This window comes from Pan paniscus, chromosome 1 (assembly GCF_029289425.2).
Source record: "Pan paniscus chromosome 1, NHGRI_mPanPan1-v2.0_pri, whole genome shotgun sequence".
NCBI lineage: Eukaryota > Metazoa > Chordata > Mammalia > Primates > Hominidae > Pan > Pan paniscus.
In genome coordinates this window covers 164,813,867-164,831,730 of record NC_073249.2, presented here as the reverse complement: position 1 = coordinate 164,831,730, position 17,864 = coordinate 164,813,867, and the positions used below count along the sequence as shown (strand labels likewise).

At 39.5% G+C, this 17,864-nt stretch overlaps 2 protein-coding genes across 8 annotated transcripts in view; both read left to right on the top strand.

The window, feature by feature from the left end:
• The window catches only part of PATJ (PATJ crumbs cell polarity complex component), a 422,746-nt gene that overhangs the window by 285,375 nt on the left and 119,507 nt on the right, over positions 1–17,864 (top strand). For all 7 annotated transcript variants that reach the window (XM_057298703.2, XM_034966355.3, XM_034966351.3 and 4 more), the window contains exon 30: positions 12,210–12,282. In XM_057298703.2, the coding sequence (XP_057154686.2) occupies positions 12,210–12,282 (73 nt within the window). The remainder of the gene's footprint in view (positions 1–12,209; positions 12,283–17,864) is intronic.
• Positions 13,075–13,344, top strand: LOC117981460 (ragulator complex protein LAMTOR5-like). The gene has a single exon (XM_034966380.1). It carries the CDS (start codon positions 13,075–13,077, stop codon positions 13,342–13,344), a length of 270 nt encoding a protein of 89 aa, XP_034822271.1.

Here is a 17,864-nt window from a genome sequence, read left to right as displayed (position 1 = left end):
CCAGGAGGTGGAGGTTGCAGTGAGCTGAGATAGTGCCACTGCATTCCACCCTGGGTAACAGAGAGAGACCCTGTCTCAAATAGATAAATAAATAAATAAAAGGCTCTCTTTGATAAACTTATTAGGCCAAGTCATCCATTCCATCCAGTCCTAAGTTCCCCACACCAACTCTCCTGCCAGCCTGCACTGCCAAATATTTTATGAGCCACCTTTTCCTCGGCACAACTGGTGACAATTATTTAGAACATGCCTCAGGCCTCCTGTGTAGAATGTGGGTCTAGATACTGCTTTCTCCCAGCAGCCCTCATTAGTAATTGACATTGTTTGAAGGGCCAAGTAAATAGAACTCATTATTCCACTGTCATTGGTAGTTTCTTCTAATTGTGAATTGGAACTGTTTACTCTGTTCATATAGTTAGGAATATCTCCTGGAATCTTTTTGGAAAGGAATTTTCCCATTGAGATAGAATGATTTGCTTTGTTTTGTACATTACTTCTGGTTCATTTACATGGAGCTTTCCTGGCTGAATGTTAATTCAGTGTCATGTTCCAATTAATATAGGAAGTATAGAGATTACTTTTTACTATCCTGGAATGTCTCAGATGACTAGATTTAGTATAATCAGAAAGCAATATCCAGGCCTGGTGAGTTGTGTTGATGTGTTCATTTATTCAACATTTGTGTGTGTGTGTGTGTGTGTGTGTGTGTGTGTACATGCACCTAAATGATGTACCAGGCACTAGATTGTAGTTGTAATCATTTTAGAACAAGTTGCAATAAATAAAGTCAGCCTGCTCAACAATCCAGGCTGAATTCAGGCACATAACTTCTGCTTTTGATAAAACGGTATTTTGTTGGCATAAAATGAGATCCTATGGATTTGCTGAAAGGACGTTTCCAAGAGGCAGGCCCAGAGCATGCTGAAGACAATCATGATTTTAAGTGACATTCTAAATAATTCAAACATATTTTCATCACACTTTCACTTCTTTTCTTGCTCAGGTAATTTTAATTGCAATGAAATAAACATAACACAATTTCACCATAGGACCCAGCAACTCTGCTTGTGGAGTATATATCCAAAATAATTGAAAGCTGGGTCTGGAAGAGATATTTCTATTTCCGTGTTCATAGCAACATTATTTGCTGTAGCCAAAAGGTGGAAGCAACCAAGTATAACATATAACACAAAAGATACCATCTTTACCATTTTAAGTGCACAGTTCAGTGGCATGAAGTACATTCACACTGTTGGGCAACCATCATCACCATCCATCTCCAGAATTATTTCATCTTCCCAAACTGAAACTCTGTATACATTAAACAATAACTCCCCATTCTTCCCTCCTCTCAGCCCCTGGCAGCCACCATTCTACTGTCTGTCTCTGAATTTGACTGCCGTAGGTACCTCACATAAGTGGACTCATGCAGTATTTGTCCTTCTGTGACTGGTATATTTCACTTAGCATGTATTTTCAATGTTCATTCATGTCACAGCATGTGCTAGAATTTCTTTTTAAGGCTGAATAACGTTCCATTTTATGTATGTGCCATGTTTGTTTATCCACGCATCCATTGATAGGTACTTGGGTTGCTTCCACCTTTTGGTGACTGTAAATAATGCTGCTATGAACATGGATATACAGATATCTCTTCCAGACCCTGCTTTCAATTCTTTTGGATATATACCACACAAATGGAATTCCTGAGTCATACAGTTATTCTATTTTTAATTTTCTGAGGAACCTCCATACTGTTTTCCATAGTTGCTGTACCATTTTACATCCCTACCAACAATGTACACAGGTTTTAATTTCTTCATAACCTTGCCAACATTCCTTTTTTTTTTTTTTTTTTGGATAGTATCCATCCTAATGAGTGTAAGGTGGTATCTCATTGTGATTTTGATGTGCATGATTTGCACTTTCCTGATGGATTAGTGATATTGAGCATCTTTTCATGTGCTTATTGGCTTTTTGTGTGTTTTCTTTATAGAAATGTCTATTCAAGTCCCTTGCCCATTTTTTTAATGAGATTGTTTGTTTTGCTGTTGTTGAGTTATGGGAGTCTTTACATATTGTAGATATTAACCACTTGTCAGATATGTGATTTGCAAATATTTTCTCCTGTTTCATAAGTTGCCTTTTCACTCTGTTGATTGTGCCCTTTGATATACACAAGGTTTTTTATTTTGATGTCCAATTTATCTATTTTTGTTGTTGTTACCTGTGCTTTTGGTGTTGTATTCAAGAAATTATTGTCAAATCCAATGTCACAAAGCATTTCATCCCTATATTTTCATCTAAGAGTTTTATAGTTTTAGCTCTTATATTAAGCCCTTGATTCATTTTGAGTTTATTTTCATATATGGTATAAAGGAAAGCTATGACTTCATTCTTTTTTTCCCCTCTCTTAGAGTTGAGGATCTCTCTATGTTGCTCAGGCTGGAGAGTAGTGGCTCTTCACAGGCATGATCATAGCACAATTTGGCCTCAGACTCCTGGCCTCAAGCCATCCTCCCACCTCAGCCTTTTGAGTAGCTAGGATTACAGATGCACCCCATCAGTGTAACCTTCATCCAGAAGACTTCATTCTTTTACATGTAGATATCCAGTTTTTCCAGCACCATTTGTTGAAAAGATCATCCATTCCCCCATTGAATGGTCTTGGTGTTCTAGTTGAAAATCCCTTAATCATATACAGGGTGAGTGTGGTGGCTCACGCCTGTCATCCCAGCACTTTGGGAGGCTGAGGTGGGAGGATTGCTTGAGCTCAGGAATTCAAGACCAGACTGGGCAACATAGCGAGACCTCATCTCTACTAAAATTCAAAAAGAAAATTAGCCCAGTGTGGTGGCACACACCTGTGGTCCCAGCTTCTTGGGAATCTGAGGTGTGAGGATTGCTCTAGCCCAGAAGGTCAAGGCTGCAGTGAGCCATGATCATGTCACCCACACTGCTACCTGGGCAACAGAAGAAGACTGTGTTTTAAAAAAAAAAAAAAAAGAAAGAAAAGCCAGAAATGGTAGCCTGTACCTGTAGTCCCAGCTATTCAGAAGGCTGAGGTGGGAGGTTCGCTTGAGCCTGGGAGTTTGAGGTTTCAAGTCTACAATGAGCTATGATCATGTCACTGCACTCCAGCCTGGGTGACAGAGCGAGACCCTGTCTCAAAATATATACATACATACATACATACATACATACATACATGTATACCAGGGTTTATTTCTTGGCTGTCTGTCCTATTCCGTTGGTTAATATGTCTATCTTTATGCCAGTACCACACTGTTTTGATTACCGTAGCTTTGCAGTAGGTTTGAACATCAAGGAAAGGTATAAGACCTTCAACTTTATTTTTCTTTTTCAAGATTGTTTTGGCTATTTGGGATGCCTTGAAATTCCCTATGAATTTTAAGATGAAACACACTTTCTTGCTTTTAGAAGAGGCAGAAATGCTTCTTAGGAATATCTCATATCCTGATGAAGTGATGGCATTCTACAAACATACACACACTGCCTGTTACATTAGATGTCTTATTTTTCATCATTCATAAATTGTCATCATGGGCTTGTTGTGTTTCCCTGAAGCATGAGTATGTTCTCCTCATGACCACTAATTTTTCTTTTGGCAACAATTTACAGTGTTCTTTTCGAGTTTATATTAGAGTATCCCATATTTATCCTAAGGAATTAGTCAAGGGCTATCAAATAACATGTTAATGAAATCCCTTATTACAGTTTGAATTATGGTTACACCTTTGAGGGATAAAGAATAAATATATAATGTTATATCAACAAAGTGCTGTATATGACATATATGTGCATCCAAAAATACAGTGAAATACCCTTAGAAGAATAGAATGAAGTTACTGAGACAAGCCACATGAGCAGTTTAGAAATTCAAAGGAGCAAGCGATTGCTGTTGGAGAAGTGGGTACAGCGAGAGTTAGTTAATAGTTAATACTAGCTAGGTAGACTTACATAGGAAAGCACTGAGTCCAAATGGCATCAGCAAATTCATGATTTACTGAGTACCTCCTGTATGTCATATGCCATAAGAGGTCATACAGTTAAGTAAGAAGTTCTCCAGCAACTACAAAGACATGCAAATAAGAAACTATACATCAGGCAAAACAAACATCCATAGAGGGAACTCATTGATGTTGGGTTATTTTCAGGCTCGGTTCCAGTGGGTAGTTTTCACAGTTGAGAGGGAGCAATTTGGATGGATTCAGATGCAGAGAAAGCAGAACAAGAAAACAAGTAGTGATACTGTTGTCATAGACCAGGCAACATGAAAAGGACATGAATTAGGATGGAGACTGTGGGATTAAAAGAAAAAAGAAGAAGAAAGCCTTTAGATTAAACCATTAGACTCAGCGGTGTTTTAAATTTTTTGGTTGATGGCTGAATGAATTAATAGCAACCGAGGATGTGGCACCTGGAAGTTTAAGCATTTGAGATTTAACTTCACAAAGCCATAAAACATTAAATATTTACTTCTGTTAGTGTGCTTTGGCTTTGACGTTTACATTATCTCATGACAATTCTATTAATATTAGACATTATCCCGATTTTAAAAGTTGAGAAACCAGGGTTTTAAGTTGTTTTGTATCTTATTTATATCTTATCAGTGATAGAATCCATACCTTTGCTTTGGTCTGTCTGTGCCTTTGCTTATATTCATTTCCAAGCCAACGTAGTTGTCTTGTACTACACATTATCATGGATTTATTTTTTAATTGGGGTATAATTTATACTCAGTGCAGTAGATCTTATGTCTTAAGTCTATTGAGTTTTGATAATTGCATACACCTGTGTAACCTCCACACAAAACAAAAATATAGACTATTCGTTCACCTCCAAAAGATTGCTGGTGTCCCTTTACAGTCACTCTCTCCTTCCCCCAAGAGCCACCTGCTTCCTGATTTCTGTCACTATAGGTTAGTTTCAACTGTTCTTAAACTTAATGTAAATAGAATCAAACAGCATTTATTCTTTTGTGTCTGGTTTCTTTCATTAACATAACATTTTTGAGATTTATCCATGTCGTGTTTATCAAAAGTTTGTTCCTTTAATCACAGAGTAATACTTCACTCTATGAATATACAAAAATTTGATGATCATTCTCCTGTAGGTGAACATTTGGGTTGTTTCCAGTTTTTAGTTACTATGAATAAGGTATGAACGTGGCTTTTTAAAAAATTATTGAATAAACTTGTATAGAGCATGTTAGAATCAGGGTAGACACAGTTATGCTTCAGTAACAAACAGCCCCAAAACTCATGGCTTAAGACAACAAAGAAATAAACAAAGGTTTATTTCTTTCTCATGTTACATACCCGTCAGGGTTCCTTACTGAGCCCTCTGTTCACCATGGTCATTCACGTACCCAGGCAGCAGAGGCTCCTTCTCAGCATTTGTTTCCATGATCACCAATGCAGAAACAGGAAACGTAGCTAATCAAGCACTGGTTCACCTTTAAAGAGGAAGAAAAGTTGAAGCTAGAGGATTTATGAACAGCCCTAATATCTATCCCAGAATAGTACTGAGGAAATTACACTCCGCTGTAATATTCACCACTATACCTGCCCCATCACACAAAATGAAATTTTAAAGCATTTTATAGTCATTATATCTCTGTAAGGGATAGGTAATAGATAAAACACCCAGGACCCACATATGAAATGTGGACAGATTGCAGTTAATACAGTGAGCAGACTTAGAACCTTGCGTGTATTTTTACCCCAAGGAAATTTATTAAATAATTTAAAAAGTAATAGCCCAAAATTTAATAGCCTGGACTCACCTAGGGATTTTAACTTGCGTATATGAGAGAAGGAGACATCTGTGGCTCTGGATAGGCTATGAAAATGGGAAACACTGTAGTATAGTAGTTAAGAGTAGGTTTTGAAACCAGATTGCTGTTTTTGAACCTCAGCTCTGCTATTTGTCAGCTTTGTGATTTATAAGCTGTGTGACTTTGGTCAGGTTGCTTAACCTTTCTGTAAAACCAAGAGAAAATGAACAAAATAATTCTAACTACTACCTAGACTTGTTATGAAGTTTAAAATGAGTTAATGTATGTAAAGGATTTTGAACAATGGTACCTGGTAAGCGGTCAAATGTTATGTTTCTAGTTATATTTCCGGTGACCATGTTTTCCAAATCAAAATTTGTGTCATGTATTAATTTTCTCTTGCTATGTAACAAATTACCAAAATTGAATGGCAGAAAACAATACCTGTTTATTGGCTCACAGTTGTGTAGGTCAGAATGCTGGCATGACAAGCCGTGGCTCAGTTCTCTGCCCAGGATATCACCAAGCTGAAGCCAAGGTGTTGGTCAGGCTGAGGTCTTGTCTGGAGGCTTTGGGGGAAAAGTTGCTTCCAGGCTTATTCTCTATTTTCTTGCTGGTTCTCAGGTGGGGGCTGCTCTCAGCTCCTAGAGGTCCCCCACAGTCCTTGTCAGGAAGCCCCCTCCATCCTGAAGCAAACAATGGTGCTTCCAATCTCTGACTTCCTGTCTGTGACCTCTAGGCATTCCACAAAGAATTTAATCGGTTTAGAATTCATTTAAGTCAACCTACTAATTTAAGGATTTAGGATATGAGATTCTAAGTGAAATCTCCAGATTTGAAGGGCTTGTATGATTAGGTCAGGTCCAAACTGATAATCTCCCTTTATCTTATAGTCAGCTGTGACTTATCATATAGTTTAATTATGGAAGTGAAATTTGTCTGTAAACTGGGGGCAGGAATTTTGGGAGACTTGTTAGCATTTTGTCTAACACAAGTTATATGATTTTTACCAATGTGAGTTTCATTTTTATAACAAAGCAGAATTCAAATCAGGATCCAGAATGTGTGTTTTCCACAAACGTATTCTACAAACAAGAAGCTGAATTAGAGGTATTCTTAGCATGCTTTTGGAGAAAAACTAAATTGAGATCCCTTGAGTAGTGTATTAGTCTGTTCTCACACTGCTATGAAAATACTGAGACTGGGTAATTTATAAAGGAAAGAGATTTAACTGACTTACAGTTCAGCGTGTCTGGGGGGGCCTCAAGAAATTTATAATCACGGCGCAAGGGGAAGCAAAGCACCTTCTTCACAAGGCAGCAGGAAGGAGAATGAATGCAGGAGGAACTACCACACACTTATAAAACCATCAGCTCTCCTGAGAACTCACTCACTGTCACAAGAACAGCATGGGGGAAACTGTTCAGTTACCTCCACCTGGTCTCTCCTTTGACACGTGGGGATTATGGGGACTACGATTCAAGATGAGATTTTGGGTGAGGACACAGCCAAACCATATCAGGTATTAATGCCACAATTGTAGTTGTTCATTTACTTAGCTGCACTCCTCACTAATTGCTAATATCATCAAAGGCAAGAATGGTCTTTTATCCATTTTTGTGTACGTAGTATAAATATTTGTTAAAGAAATGTATATATTCAAAATAAAATCAAAGCTATGTAGTTGAGTTTCAACCAATCAAAGTAACCACCAGCCAGTTTAAACTAAAAAGAGAATGTATTGTAAGAGTCCAGATGCCTCATGGACTCTTAAGAAAAGATCCATACAATAAGGCTCCAGAGATGGAACCAGGGCAGCTCTAGAGATGTCAGCAGAAGGGAATTCTGAACCCCTGTTTATCCTTGAGCATTTCCATTGGTAGTCTTCACATTGCACTCCTGATCTTTATATGTCTCTTCTAAATGTTAAGCCTCTGGGAGAGAGAATTTGCCCCAGACTGAGGCAGGCGTCTGCCCCCTTTATCCAATCTGCTTGAGGGCAGGGCTATTAGTACCTAGTGTAGACATTTTGGCCCATCCAAGAAATCACTGTGAGCTAGGTGGACACCCCAAGAAATGGCCCTTACATGTGGTAAATACTGATAGCTGGCTGACTACAGGCAGCACAGCCTCACTAACTCATGGAAACAGCTCAGAAAGCATGGGGCGGTTTCTGTAATTCTGGTTTCTTTTTTCTGCCTTATTAAGATCACTTTTGTTCAACAGACATTTACATCACAGTACACCTACTGCCTGCCAGGTACCACACTACAAGCTGGAGATACGAAGTAATAAGATCTCATCCTTGTGCTCAGAGTGGGAGAAAAACCAGCACAAGTAATTTTAACAGAGCATGGCAAGTACAGCAATGAGGACACACATGCAGTGTTCCGTGCTCTGGAAAACGGGTCTCACCCTTATCTGTGGGAGAAGTCCGTTATCTCTCTCCCAGCAGCTCTTAAAGATAATTATAAAAACACCCACAAACAATTACAATTCCTGACTGTGTTCTCTTTGAGGCACTGGGGCCTAAGAAACTTAGGCTAATTATATGGAAAGGAAAGTTTCACCCGGCTTGATGGCTCACACCTGTAATCCCAGCACTTTGGGAGGCCAAGGCGGGCAGATCACTTGAGGCCAGGACCTCAAGACCAGCGTGGCCAACATGGTGATACTCCATCTCTACTAAAAATACCAAAATTAGCTGCACATGTTGGCACACGCCTGTAGTCCCAGCTACTCGAGTGGCTGAGGCACGAGAGTTGCTTAAACCTGGGAGGTGGAGGCTGCAGTGAGCCGAGATCACGCCACTGCACTCCAGCCTGGATGAGAGAGAGAGAGACTCTGTCTCAAAAAAAAAAAAAAAAAAAAAAAAAAAAAAAAAAAGCTTAATTATAAAGCAAACAGATGTCATTACTTACGAGAATCATAGGATATGAGGGCTCAAAGGTTCTCCAGATGTCATTCAGGCCCCACTGCTTGTCTGAAGTGTAAATGCCTTCTCTCCTTTGGTTGCCGTCTTCCTACTTTTCTCTTTAAAATGGCAGCTATGTCAGCTCTCCATGGCTTGATGCTGAGGGATGTGACCACTAACCATTAAGTAGATGATAAAGGATTATGAACTGTAACTTCTTATAGCAGCTTTCTTCTTTTCAGTGAGAGTAATTGTCGGTTTTCTATTATGTAAGGTTAAAAAAATTTAATATGGACTTTAAAGGCCATTAAAGTCATACTAATTTGTGAAAAAATCATTAAATTGTGAAGGAATAACTTGGCCAATTTGAGCTAACTTGGTTCAGTTCATCATGATCTCTCAATAAGAATTCATGTACAGCCATATTTTTAATGCCGGTAACCTTTGAAAGAGATATGAAAAGTCATCTATTTAATTACTGCCAAGTATACTCTGCGCTGTGAGTTCCAGATCTACAGCAGACATGGCCTGTTCGCTTTCGGCCCTAAGCTGAGCTTTATTGTGTTGTTCAATGGGAGAAATTGAGTGGGAAAAGGAATTACGACTGGGAAAATACTGTTCTTTACCCACAAGTGATGGATTACTTTTTCTATATGTGAGCAAACTACTGAGGAATGGATTGTACTCCCTGAAAAACAATAGCCAAGCCATCTCTTAACATAATAGTGTCTGCTCAAGGCACCTGAAATGCAGTCAGAAAAAAACAGATGCGCTTGATACGCTATGTCACTTTATAGTTGTAGTTTTTCTCCCATTTGCTTTGGTTTGGTTCACGCCTAGATAGATAGTCTAAGAATCCAAAAAGCATAGAGCTTGAAATGGCACCTAGACTTCATGTCTTTATTTATACTGTGCTTCATTCCACAAAAAAATTAACCAATTTAGGATTCTTAATAGTTAAGCTACTTACTTAAGGGATCTAGAAACTGAGACTCTTGAGAAGTGATTTCCCCAAAGTCACTCTGTTAGTTAGTGGCAGGGCTGGAACTGAGACTCCTACTTTTCTGTATCCTTATTGAAGAGAGTTGTCATTACATCCCTCCCCAACCCACCCCACCATTCATTCATTTTTTTTTTCAATAACTATGTTAAGCACAAACACTTGCCAGGCACTGTGTTACCCCTAGATAGTGTCATAGGGAGTAGGACGGACATGAATCCTGTCCTTGGAATGCTTCCCATCCAGAGAGAAATTCAGATTTGGAGCAAATGTTCACACAAATCAGTTAGGTAAAATATGAAAGGAGCAGACCTATAACAGCAATCATTGTCTAGGGTGCTATGAGCATATTAAGAAGGTCCTGGAAGGCTTGTTTTAGGAAATGACGTTTATGATGAGCTGTGAAGGAGAAATAGGAGTAAATCAGCCAAAGTATTTGTCAAGCAGAGCAGAAGAGAGTAGGGTAAGAGAAGACCCTGAGGCGGGTAGATCTCAGCTCAGCTAAGAAGTGGAAAGAAAGTCTGTGCAGCTGGACTGAGGCATAAGTGAGCAAGGGGAAGAAGCACTAGAGGGGGCCAGAGATGGGGGCTGGGACCTCAGAGCTTCCTTATCGACTTTGCTCTTGATCCTAAGTGCATTAGGAAGCCATAAGAAGGGGTTAGAAATATGATCAGTTTTATGTGTTAGAATCATAATAACTTTGCTGGGTGGAGAATGGGTTGGAGAGAAGATGTAACTGGGTTGCTCTTACATGCAGGTGAGAAATGATGATGGCTTATAGATAGGATAGGATGGAAAGAAGTGGAAAGATCCAAGATATGTTTTGAAGGTGAAATTCATGAGACTTAGTGGTTGGAAGTACAGATGAGGAAGATAATTTTCAAGAATGACCCCTGTTTCCTGGTTGAACAACTGGACAGATGTTGTTGACATTTACTCTGGTGGAGAGAATTGGCTGTGGAACCATATGGTGAATGAGTGGGATAAAAAAGCTCTATTTTATTTGAGATGCTTGTAAGACATCTAGTGGAGATATAAAGTAACAGTTGGGTACGCAGGTCCTAGTCCTAAGCTCAAAAGATTTAGGCTAAATATGTGAATTTGGAAGACATCCATATATACAATAGTCTTTGAATTTAAGGGAAGGGAATAATTCACCTAGTTAGAGGTAATTGAACTCACATTGGAGGGGAAGGATGGGTGGGGTATAAATTAAATAAAGAATACAAAAATTAGCCAGGTGTGGTGGCACATACCTGTAATCCCAGCTACTCCGGAGGCTGAGGCAGGAAAATCGATTGAACCCAGGAGGTGGAGGCTGCAGTGAGCTGAGGTTGTGCCACTGCACTCCAGCCTTGGTGACAAAGTGAGACTCCATCTCAAAAAAAAAAAAAAAAAAAAGAAGGAAGAAAGGAAGGAAGGGAGGGAGGGAGGGAGGGAGGAAGGGAAAGAAAAAAGAGAAAGAAAGGCATTTCAAGAAAAGGCAGTGACATGATTAAATCACCAAGGGAGGAATGGTCTCCTAATCCAGTTGGTGAGAAGTAAAGCATAAAATGGGGTTGGATTTTGAATGCCCTCCCAAGTCAGGCAATAGCTCTTCTATATACACGGGTCATATGGAGAGAAATCTGCGAACAGTCTAAGAACTTTACATATCAGCAGGAAGCATTGTTTGTGAGCTTCCTTGGTTTATATTGTGAAACATAAAATCAAACTTCACATAAATCTTGAGATAATTATGTTGGTTGTGCATCATAATGGGTATAATGACTATAAAGGATAGTCATTATCTCCCACAGACCACTGCCAACCATTTGCTAGTAATGTGGTGAAAATAGGTCCAGATAATCAGAACCAGTATTATAGGTTCTGATCACCCTGGTGATGAGGTTTCAGCTGCCATCTACTCTACTCCATTGGGATGAGGAGGAGGAGAATTCACCTACCCAAAAAGCATTGTCTGTCTGGAGCTCTGCCCTCCCCCTCGATCACTCCTCCTCATACTCCACCTTGCAGCCCTATTGTAGACACCCCATCATCCTTCATTTGGCAAAACAAAGTTAGAAGCCAAGTGAGGAGGCTGGGATCCTTTCCAGTTCAAAGAACAAAACACTGCAGACATTAATGGGGCCTAAAGGTTGCACATGGCCATTTGAAAAATTTATACTCTGCAGTGCTGAAAGAGCCAAAGCCTTTCCAAACTTATCCTCTGCAGCACCTGACTTACTAAGTGGGATTTGAGTAACTCCTAGCATCATCACTCTTTGTCACTAATAATTGCATCTTAGTATCCTTTGAGCTACACATATTTTTTTATGCATAGTAACTTTGCATGCTTGGAAGCTATATATATGGAAGCTATATATTTATATATATATTTAATTCTATGATGCTGTGTGTGCATTTTCAACTGAGAACTGAGGAAGTATTTATAATTTGAGCCAGGAACTTAGCATTTACTGTGTACTGATTCTGCCTATTTTAACACTTCACAGAAACGAGGATGCAGTCAATCAGATGGCCGTTACTCCCTTTCCAGTGCCATCAAGTTCTCCATCTTCTATTGAGGTAAGGTTGTTTCTAATTAGCTCTTAGTATATTAGATGGATTTGTCATGAGCATTTTCCCCCAATCTGACATTTTTGATATTCAGTATTTGGTATTCCAAACTCGTGGAAAATTTCCCTAACCAAAATGGAAAGTATTGAGGTATTGATTATAAAGTAACTTTTTTAGTAAATATATTAGAACCTAACCATATAAGTATTACCTTCCTCAAAGTTGCTCAAGGTCTCCTCTAAATATATACTTTTGTCCTAATTGGGCATTTCAGAATTTACAAGAAAATTCTCTTTGTTTATGACTGAATTGTACCCCTTTCTTTATGGTTTTGAAATACTTTAATACCTGTGATCAAGGTGTCTTTAAATAATTGCTTTCATCTGTGAATGGCGAAATTACTAGCATAACAAGATTGCTGTAATATTGGTCAGCTTCTGGAGTAGATAGATATAGAATTGTGTAATCAGTTTGTGTCCCCAGCTGAGGGGATATTCCTTCTCTTCTCATTTTATATTTATTGAATTATTTTTTAACTCCAAAAAGAAATACATACTTATTGTTACTAATTAAATAGTGCAGGGTTATTCAAAGAAATCTTAATTTTTCTTTCACTACCTCCCTAAGGAAGTTAACGTTCACTATTCAGTATCTTTTCATACTTTTTTCTTTGTTTCTACAGTAAACATAAATAGCTATATATAGTGTCCCTTTTAATAAAAATGTGATTGTGCAATACACATTATTTTTATTCTTTCAACACGTGTTCAGGGTTCTGGGCCGGGGTGGACGGTGGGTGGGATGGAGGCGACCTTGGAGCAGCGCGTAGAAGATACAATGAAGAATCCCTCCATTGTTGGAATCCCGTGCACAGATTCACTTAATCTGGGTTGCCATGGGACCCTGTCAGATGAGCATGCTGGAGTGATATCTGTTCTAGCCCAACAAGCAGCTAAGCTAACCTCTGACCCCACTGATACTCCTGTAGTGTGTCCAGCATCAGATAATGGGAACATTATGATCCAGAAGCATGATGGCTTCACAGTGGCAGTACACAAAATGGCCTCTTGATGGCTCGTATCTGTTCTTCAGCAGCCTGTCATAGGAAATCCATCCTACCTTTGTTAATTATCTTGTAGAACTACTAAAGTTCCAGTAGTTAGGCCATTCATTTAATGTGCAGTGGGCACTTTTCTATTTACTTAAGAGTAAATTGCTTTTTAACACTATGGACTGACCTATCAAGATATTAGTAAGAAAGGATCATGTTTTGAAGCAGTTGGTCCAGGTCACTTTGTGTATAGAATTTTGCTATATCCAATAAATCTGTTTGGAGGAAAAAAAAAACAAGTGTTCAATGAGTGCATATTATTTGTTAAGCACTCTTTTAGGCATTAGAGATCTAGGTGTGAATAAAACTAAGGCTTCCTACCAATTTGTTATCATCTTTCTCTCTTCATGGTTGAAGACACAAAGATACAAATTAAGAAATAAATAAACCAAAAGAATTATCATATAGTGGGCAGTGCCTTGGAGAGAATTAACGTGGGGAATGTGACCTCTTTCCTGAGTTACAGAGAAGGCTACTTGTGTAGCCGAAACACAGGTTATCAAGAAGGGGGTCTGGTATAAAGAAGGTGATTTATTCCAAAGCTAGCTTTGGGGAAGGAGTACAGGCTTCCTGCTTTAAGGGTAACTGCTTCGCTTTTGGAGCAGAAACCTGGCACTTTTAAAAGGCAGAGGAGGAAATGAGCAACGGGGAGGTCCATGTGCTAGCTCCGGTGCCTTATCTACTGGGCAGTCGAGCTGGTGACTGCTGGTGCCTTCTTGTGCAGGACTAGGCCAAAAACTCGCCAGGTGGGAGAGAGTTTCTTATCTCTCGAGGCAGTCTCCTGGTTGGGGGGTGGGGGCCCATAGAAATCAGCTGTTATTGATCCAGCCAACCTCCTGGTGAGTGAGGGTTCCTTTCTGGATCTCTCCCAAGCACATAGTTAGATGAACTTGCTCTCTAGGGAGCGTCTGGTGAAGGGGAGGTAAAAGGCGATACTGGCATTTCTTTCTTCCTCTTTCTTCCTTTTTTTTTTTTTTTTGAAATGGAGTCTCACCCTGTCACCCAGGCGGAGTGCAGTGGTGTGATCTCGGCTCACTGCAACCTCAGCCTCTCGGGTTCAAGCGATTCTTCTGCCTCAGCCTCCCGAGTAGCTGGGATTACAGGCGCACTCTACCATGCCTGGCTAATTTTTGTATTTTTAGTAGAGACGGGGTTTCACCATGTTGGCCAGGCTGGTCTCGAACTCCTGACCTCAGATGATCTGCCCGTCTGGGCCTCCCAAAAGTGCTGGGATTACAGGCATGACCCTATGTTTGCATTTCTAAAGGGCTGAGTAGGAAGTGGGGAACTGGGGGAAAGAGGAAAGAAGAGAGAAAAAAATAATTATCTCTTAGAAAAATGGGAGTACTTGGTTACACTTGGGCAAGGTAAAATTTAAATAAGATAAAAATTAAAAGAAAAAGCCAGACATTCAAAAATAAGAGGGAGGAGCCTTCCCTGCTGAGAGGACAGAAATAGCTCTCAGGTGAGAATGAGCTGGGGCGTGTTTGAGGAATATGGCTGGAAGCATATTAGGAGCTGGGAGAGCAGTGAAATATGAGACAAGAGGGAGAGAAAGGCTGTGTAAGTCAGAGTTAGAAGGTTGGGTTTTATTCTAGATGCAGTAGAAGCCACTGGAAGGATTTAAACAGGGGAGTGAAGTGACCTGATACATAGTTTTAAAGGATCCATTTGGCTATTTAGGGGAAGAAAAATAACTTTTTTCTTCAACCCTCATAGGTTCTTAGTTGGAATGGACCCTTGAAACAAAAGATAGATTAACAAGAGCAAAACAAACAGAAGTTTAATGACATATGTGTTTCTTATATACATGGCAAACACCCAGGGAATGAGTAGTTCTCAATGAGATAGATTTAAATTCTAGCTTAAATAGCATCTTTAACAAAAATGGTAAATGTTTAGAGAAGTGACAAGACAAAGGAAGAGGACTTTGTCTCTAGGGGTGGCAACTTGAAGGAAGGCAAACAACTGGCAGATAAAGGCTAGTTGGTATAGCTTGCTCATGTAGATTCCCCTGGTGCCATCTCCAGTGGATAAACGTTCTGTGTTATCTTCAGGGGTTAACCTTTGCTCTCCCTGATTCAGAGGGAGGGGGATACCTTTGTCTTTATATATGTATGTCCTGCTTTTAGTCAAATAGAGGGAGAGCAGAGGGTTTTCCTGCATCTGCTTCTTCCTAATTGCCTTCAGCTCATGGATCCTTCCTTTTTAGAGTGGCATATTCTCATCTCCCACAGCTGCTAGGTAGGGAGTGGGTTGGTGGGAAAGTAATATGGTAAAAGGCAAAAGCCCCAGTGAGGCCCTAATGTGGCTTGGATGAAGTGTTGGTATTGGAAGCAATGAAAAGTGAGCAGATCCTTGATGTTTTGGAGGTTGAGTCAAACTTGATTAATTAAACGAGGGAGCTGAGGGGAAGTAGAGAGTCCTGGATAAACCTAGATTTTTGGCTTGAGCAACTGGGTAGATAGTGGTACTGTTTACTAGAGTCTTTCAAAGAATAGCTGTTCTGAAAATTTAGAAGACTGATTTTATTTTTAAAACAAGCAGGCTAGTATGTAAAATAAAAAGTACAAGCTAGTATGTAAAATAAAGCAGGCTAGGCCGGGCGTGGTGGCTCACGCCTGTAATCCCAACACTTTGGGAGGCCGAGGCGGGTGGATCACGAGGTCAAGAGATCGAGACCATCCTGGCTAACATGGTGAAACCTCCTCTCTACTAAAAAATAGAAAAAATAGGCTGAGGCAGGAGAATGGCGTGAACCCGGGAGGCGGAGCTTGCAGTGAGCCGAGATCGCGCCACCGCACTCCAGCCTGGACGACAGAGAAAGACTCCGTCTCAAAAATAAATAAATAAATAAATAATAATAATAATAAAGCAGGCTAGTATGTAAAAAATATGTAAAGTATAAATAATTCCAGTCTTAAGTTTCAAGAACATTATCACATATCTTAATCAAATTTGTGTGCCATTATTTGTATTTCATTTTCAAAAATAATGAAATCACATTAGGCATTTAAATGTATAAATAAATAATAAATCCCTTTCTCTAACAGCATATGCTATGCGGGCGATGTTTGTATTGAACCATCACAATTTGATTATATTCTAGAGAGGGCTTTTTAGTTCCACTCTGGACTATTGGCTGTAGTAACTGCTACCAAATGATGAATGCCACCCCTCCTGTGGGCGGTATGTGAAGAGGACACATATCCCTGACCACTTTCTCTTCCCTTCCCACTTGCCTATGTGGACCCTCTTAGTATATCTTTTTCCCCCTTAGATGTTTCTATTGAGTACTAAAGCATAACTCATACCCAGCATATGGCTAAAAGAGACAGCCCATTTAAATCATAACCAAATAGATGAAATAGAGCCATATCATTATTAAATTGGACCTGATAATAATAATTCAGTATTATTAAGTAGCAGTTTTATTATATGTTAATGGTATCTCATATTTATTTCTTTGTTCAGCAAATGCTTATTGAGCTATTTTTTTTAAAAAAAAGACAAGATCTTTTTCTGTAGCCCAGGCTAGAGTTCTGTGGTGCTATCATGGCTCACTACAGCCTCAAACTCCTGGGCTCAAGCAATCCTCCTGCCTCAGCCTCCCAAGTAGCTGGGACTATAGGCACGTACCATCATGCTTGGCTAATTTTTAAATTTTTTGTAGAGACAGGATCTCGCCATGTTACCAAGGCTGGTCTTGAACTCTTGACCTCAAGCGGTCCTCTCACCTCAGCCTCCCAAAGTGCTGGGATTACAGGTGTGAGCTACCGAGCCTAGTGTCATTGAGCTCTTATCATGTGTCAATGTTCTAGACCCGAAGGATATTGCAGAGAACAAAATTGTTTCATGCAGTTCTGTGCTAGTAGAGTGAACAAGGGTGCTAATAAAACACTGAGCAAGAAGTCTGACGATGTGGGTTTTGGTTTTGGCTCTACTAATTACCTGTGGGCATACAACCTTGGTAAAGGCAGTTAACCTCCCAAAGTCTGTCTTTTTCTGTAAAACCAGGTTAATAGCCTCCTCTGCCTGTGTCAAAGGGTAGTTATGAGGGCCAGGTGTAAAAATATTTTATTCCTACAGCTATATATATTTATAAGGGATTATGATGCAGTGCTTGTGGTAATTATAATACCATTGGCACAATTCTACAGCATAGTGATGTGAACATAAGCTTGGATGTCAGACAGAGCCAAGTCTCAATCAGTATTCTACCATTTACTAGCAGAGTGAACTTGAGCCAGTTACGCTCTATAAACTTCAATTCCTCACATTTAAAATGGGTTTGATACTAATAATTAATTCTATGGACTTGTTAGAAGTATTAAGTAATGTTTATAAAAGGCTTAGCACTATTCCTGGCACATGATAAGACCTCATTTTTCTTGTGATTGTACTTATATTATCACAGCCCTCTAGTAGAACTCCCAGCCTCCAGCATCTTCCATTTTTAATAGTTACATACAAAACAGGA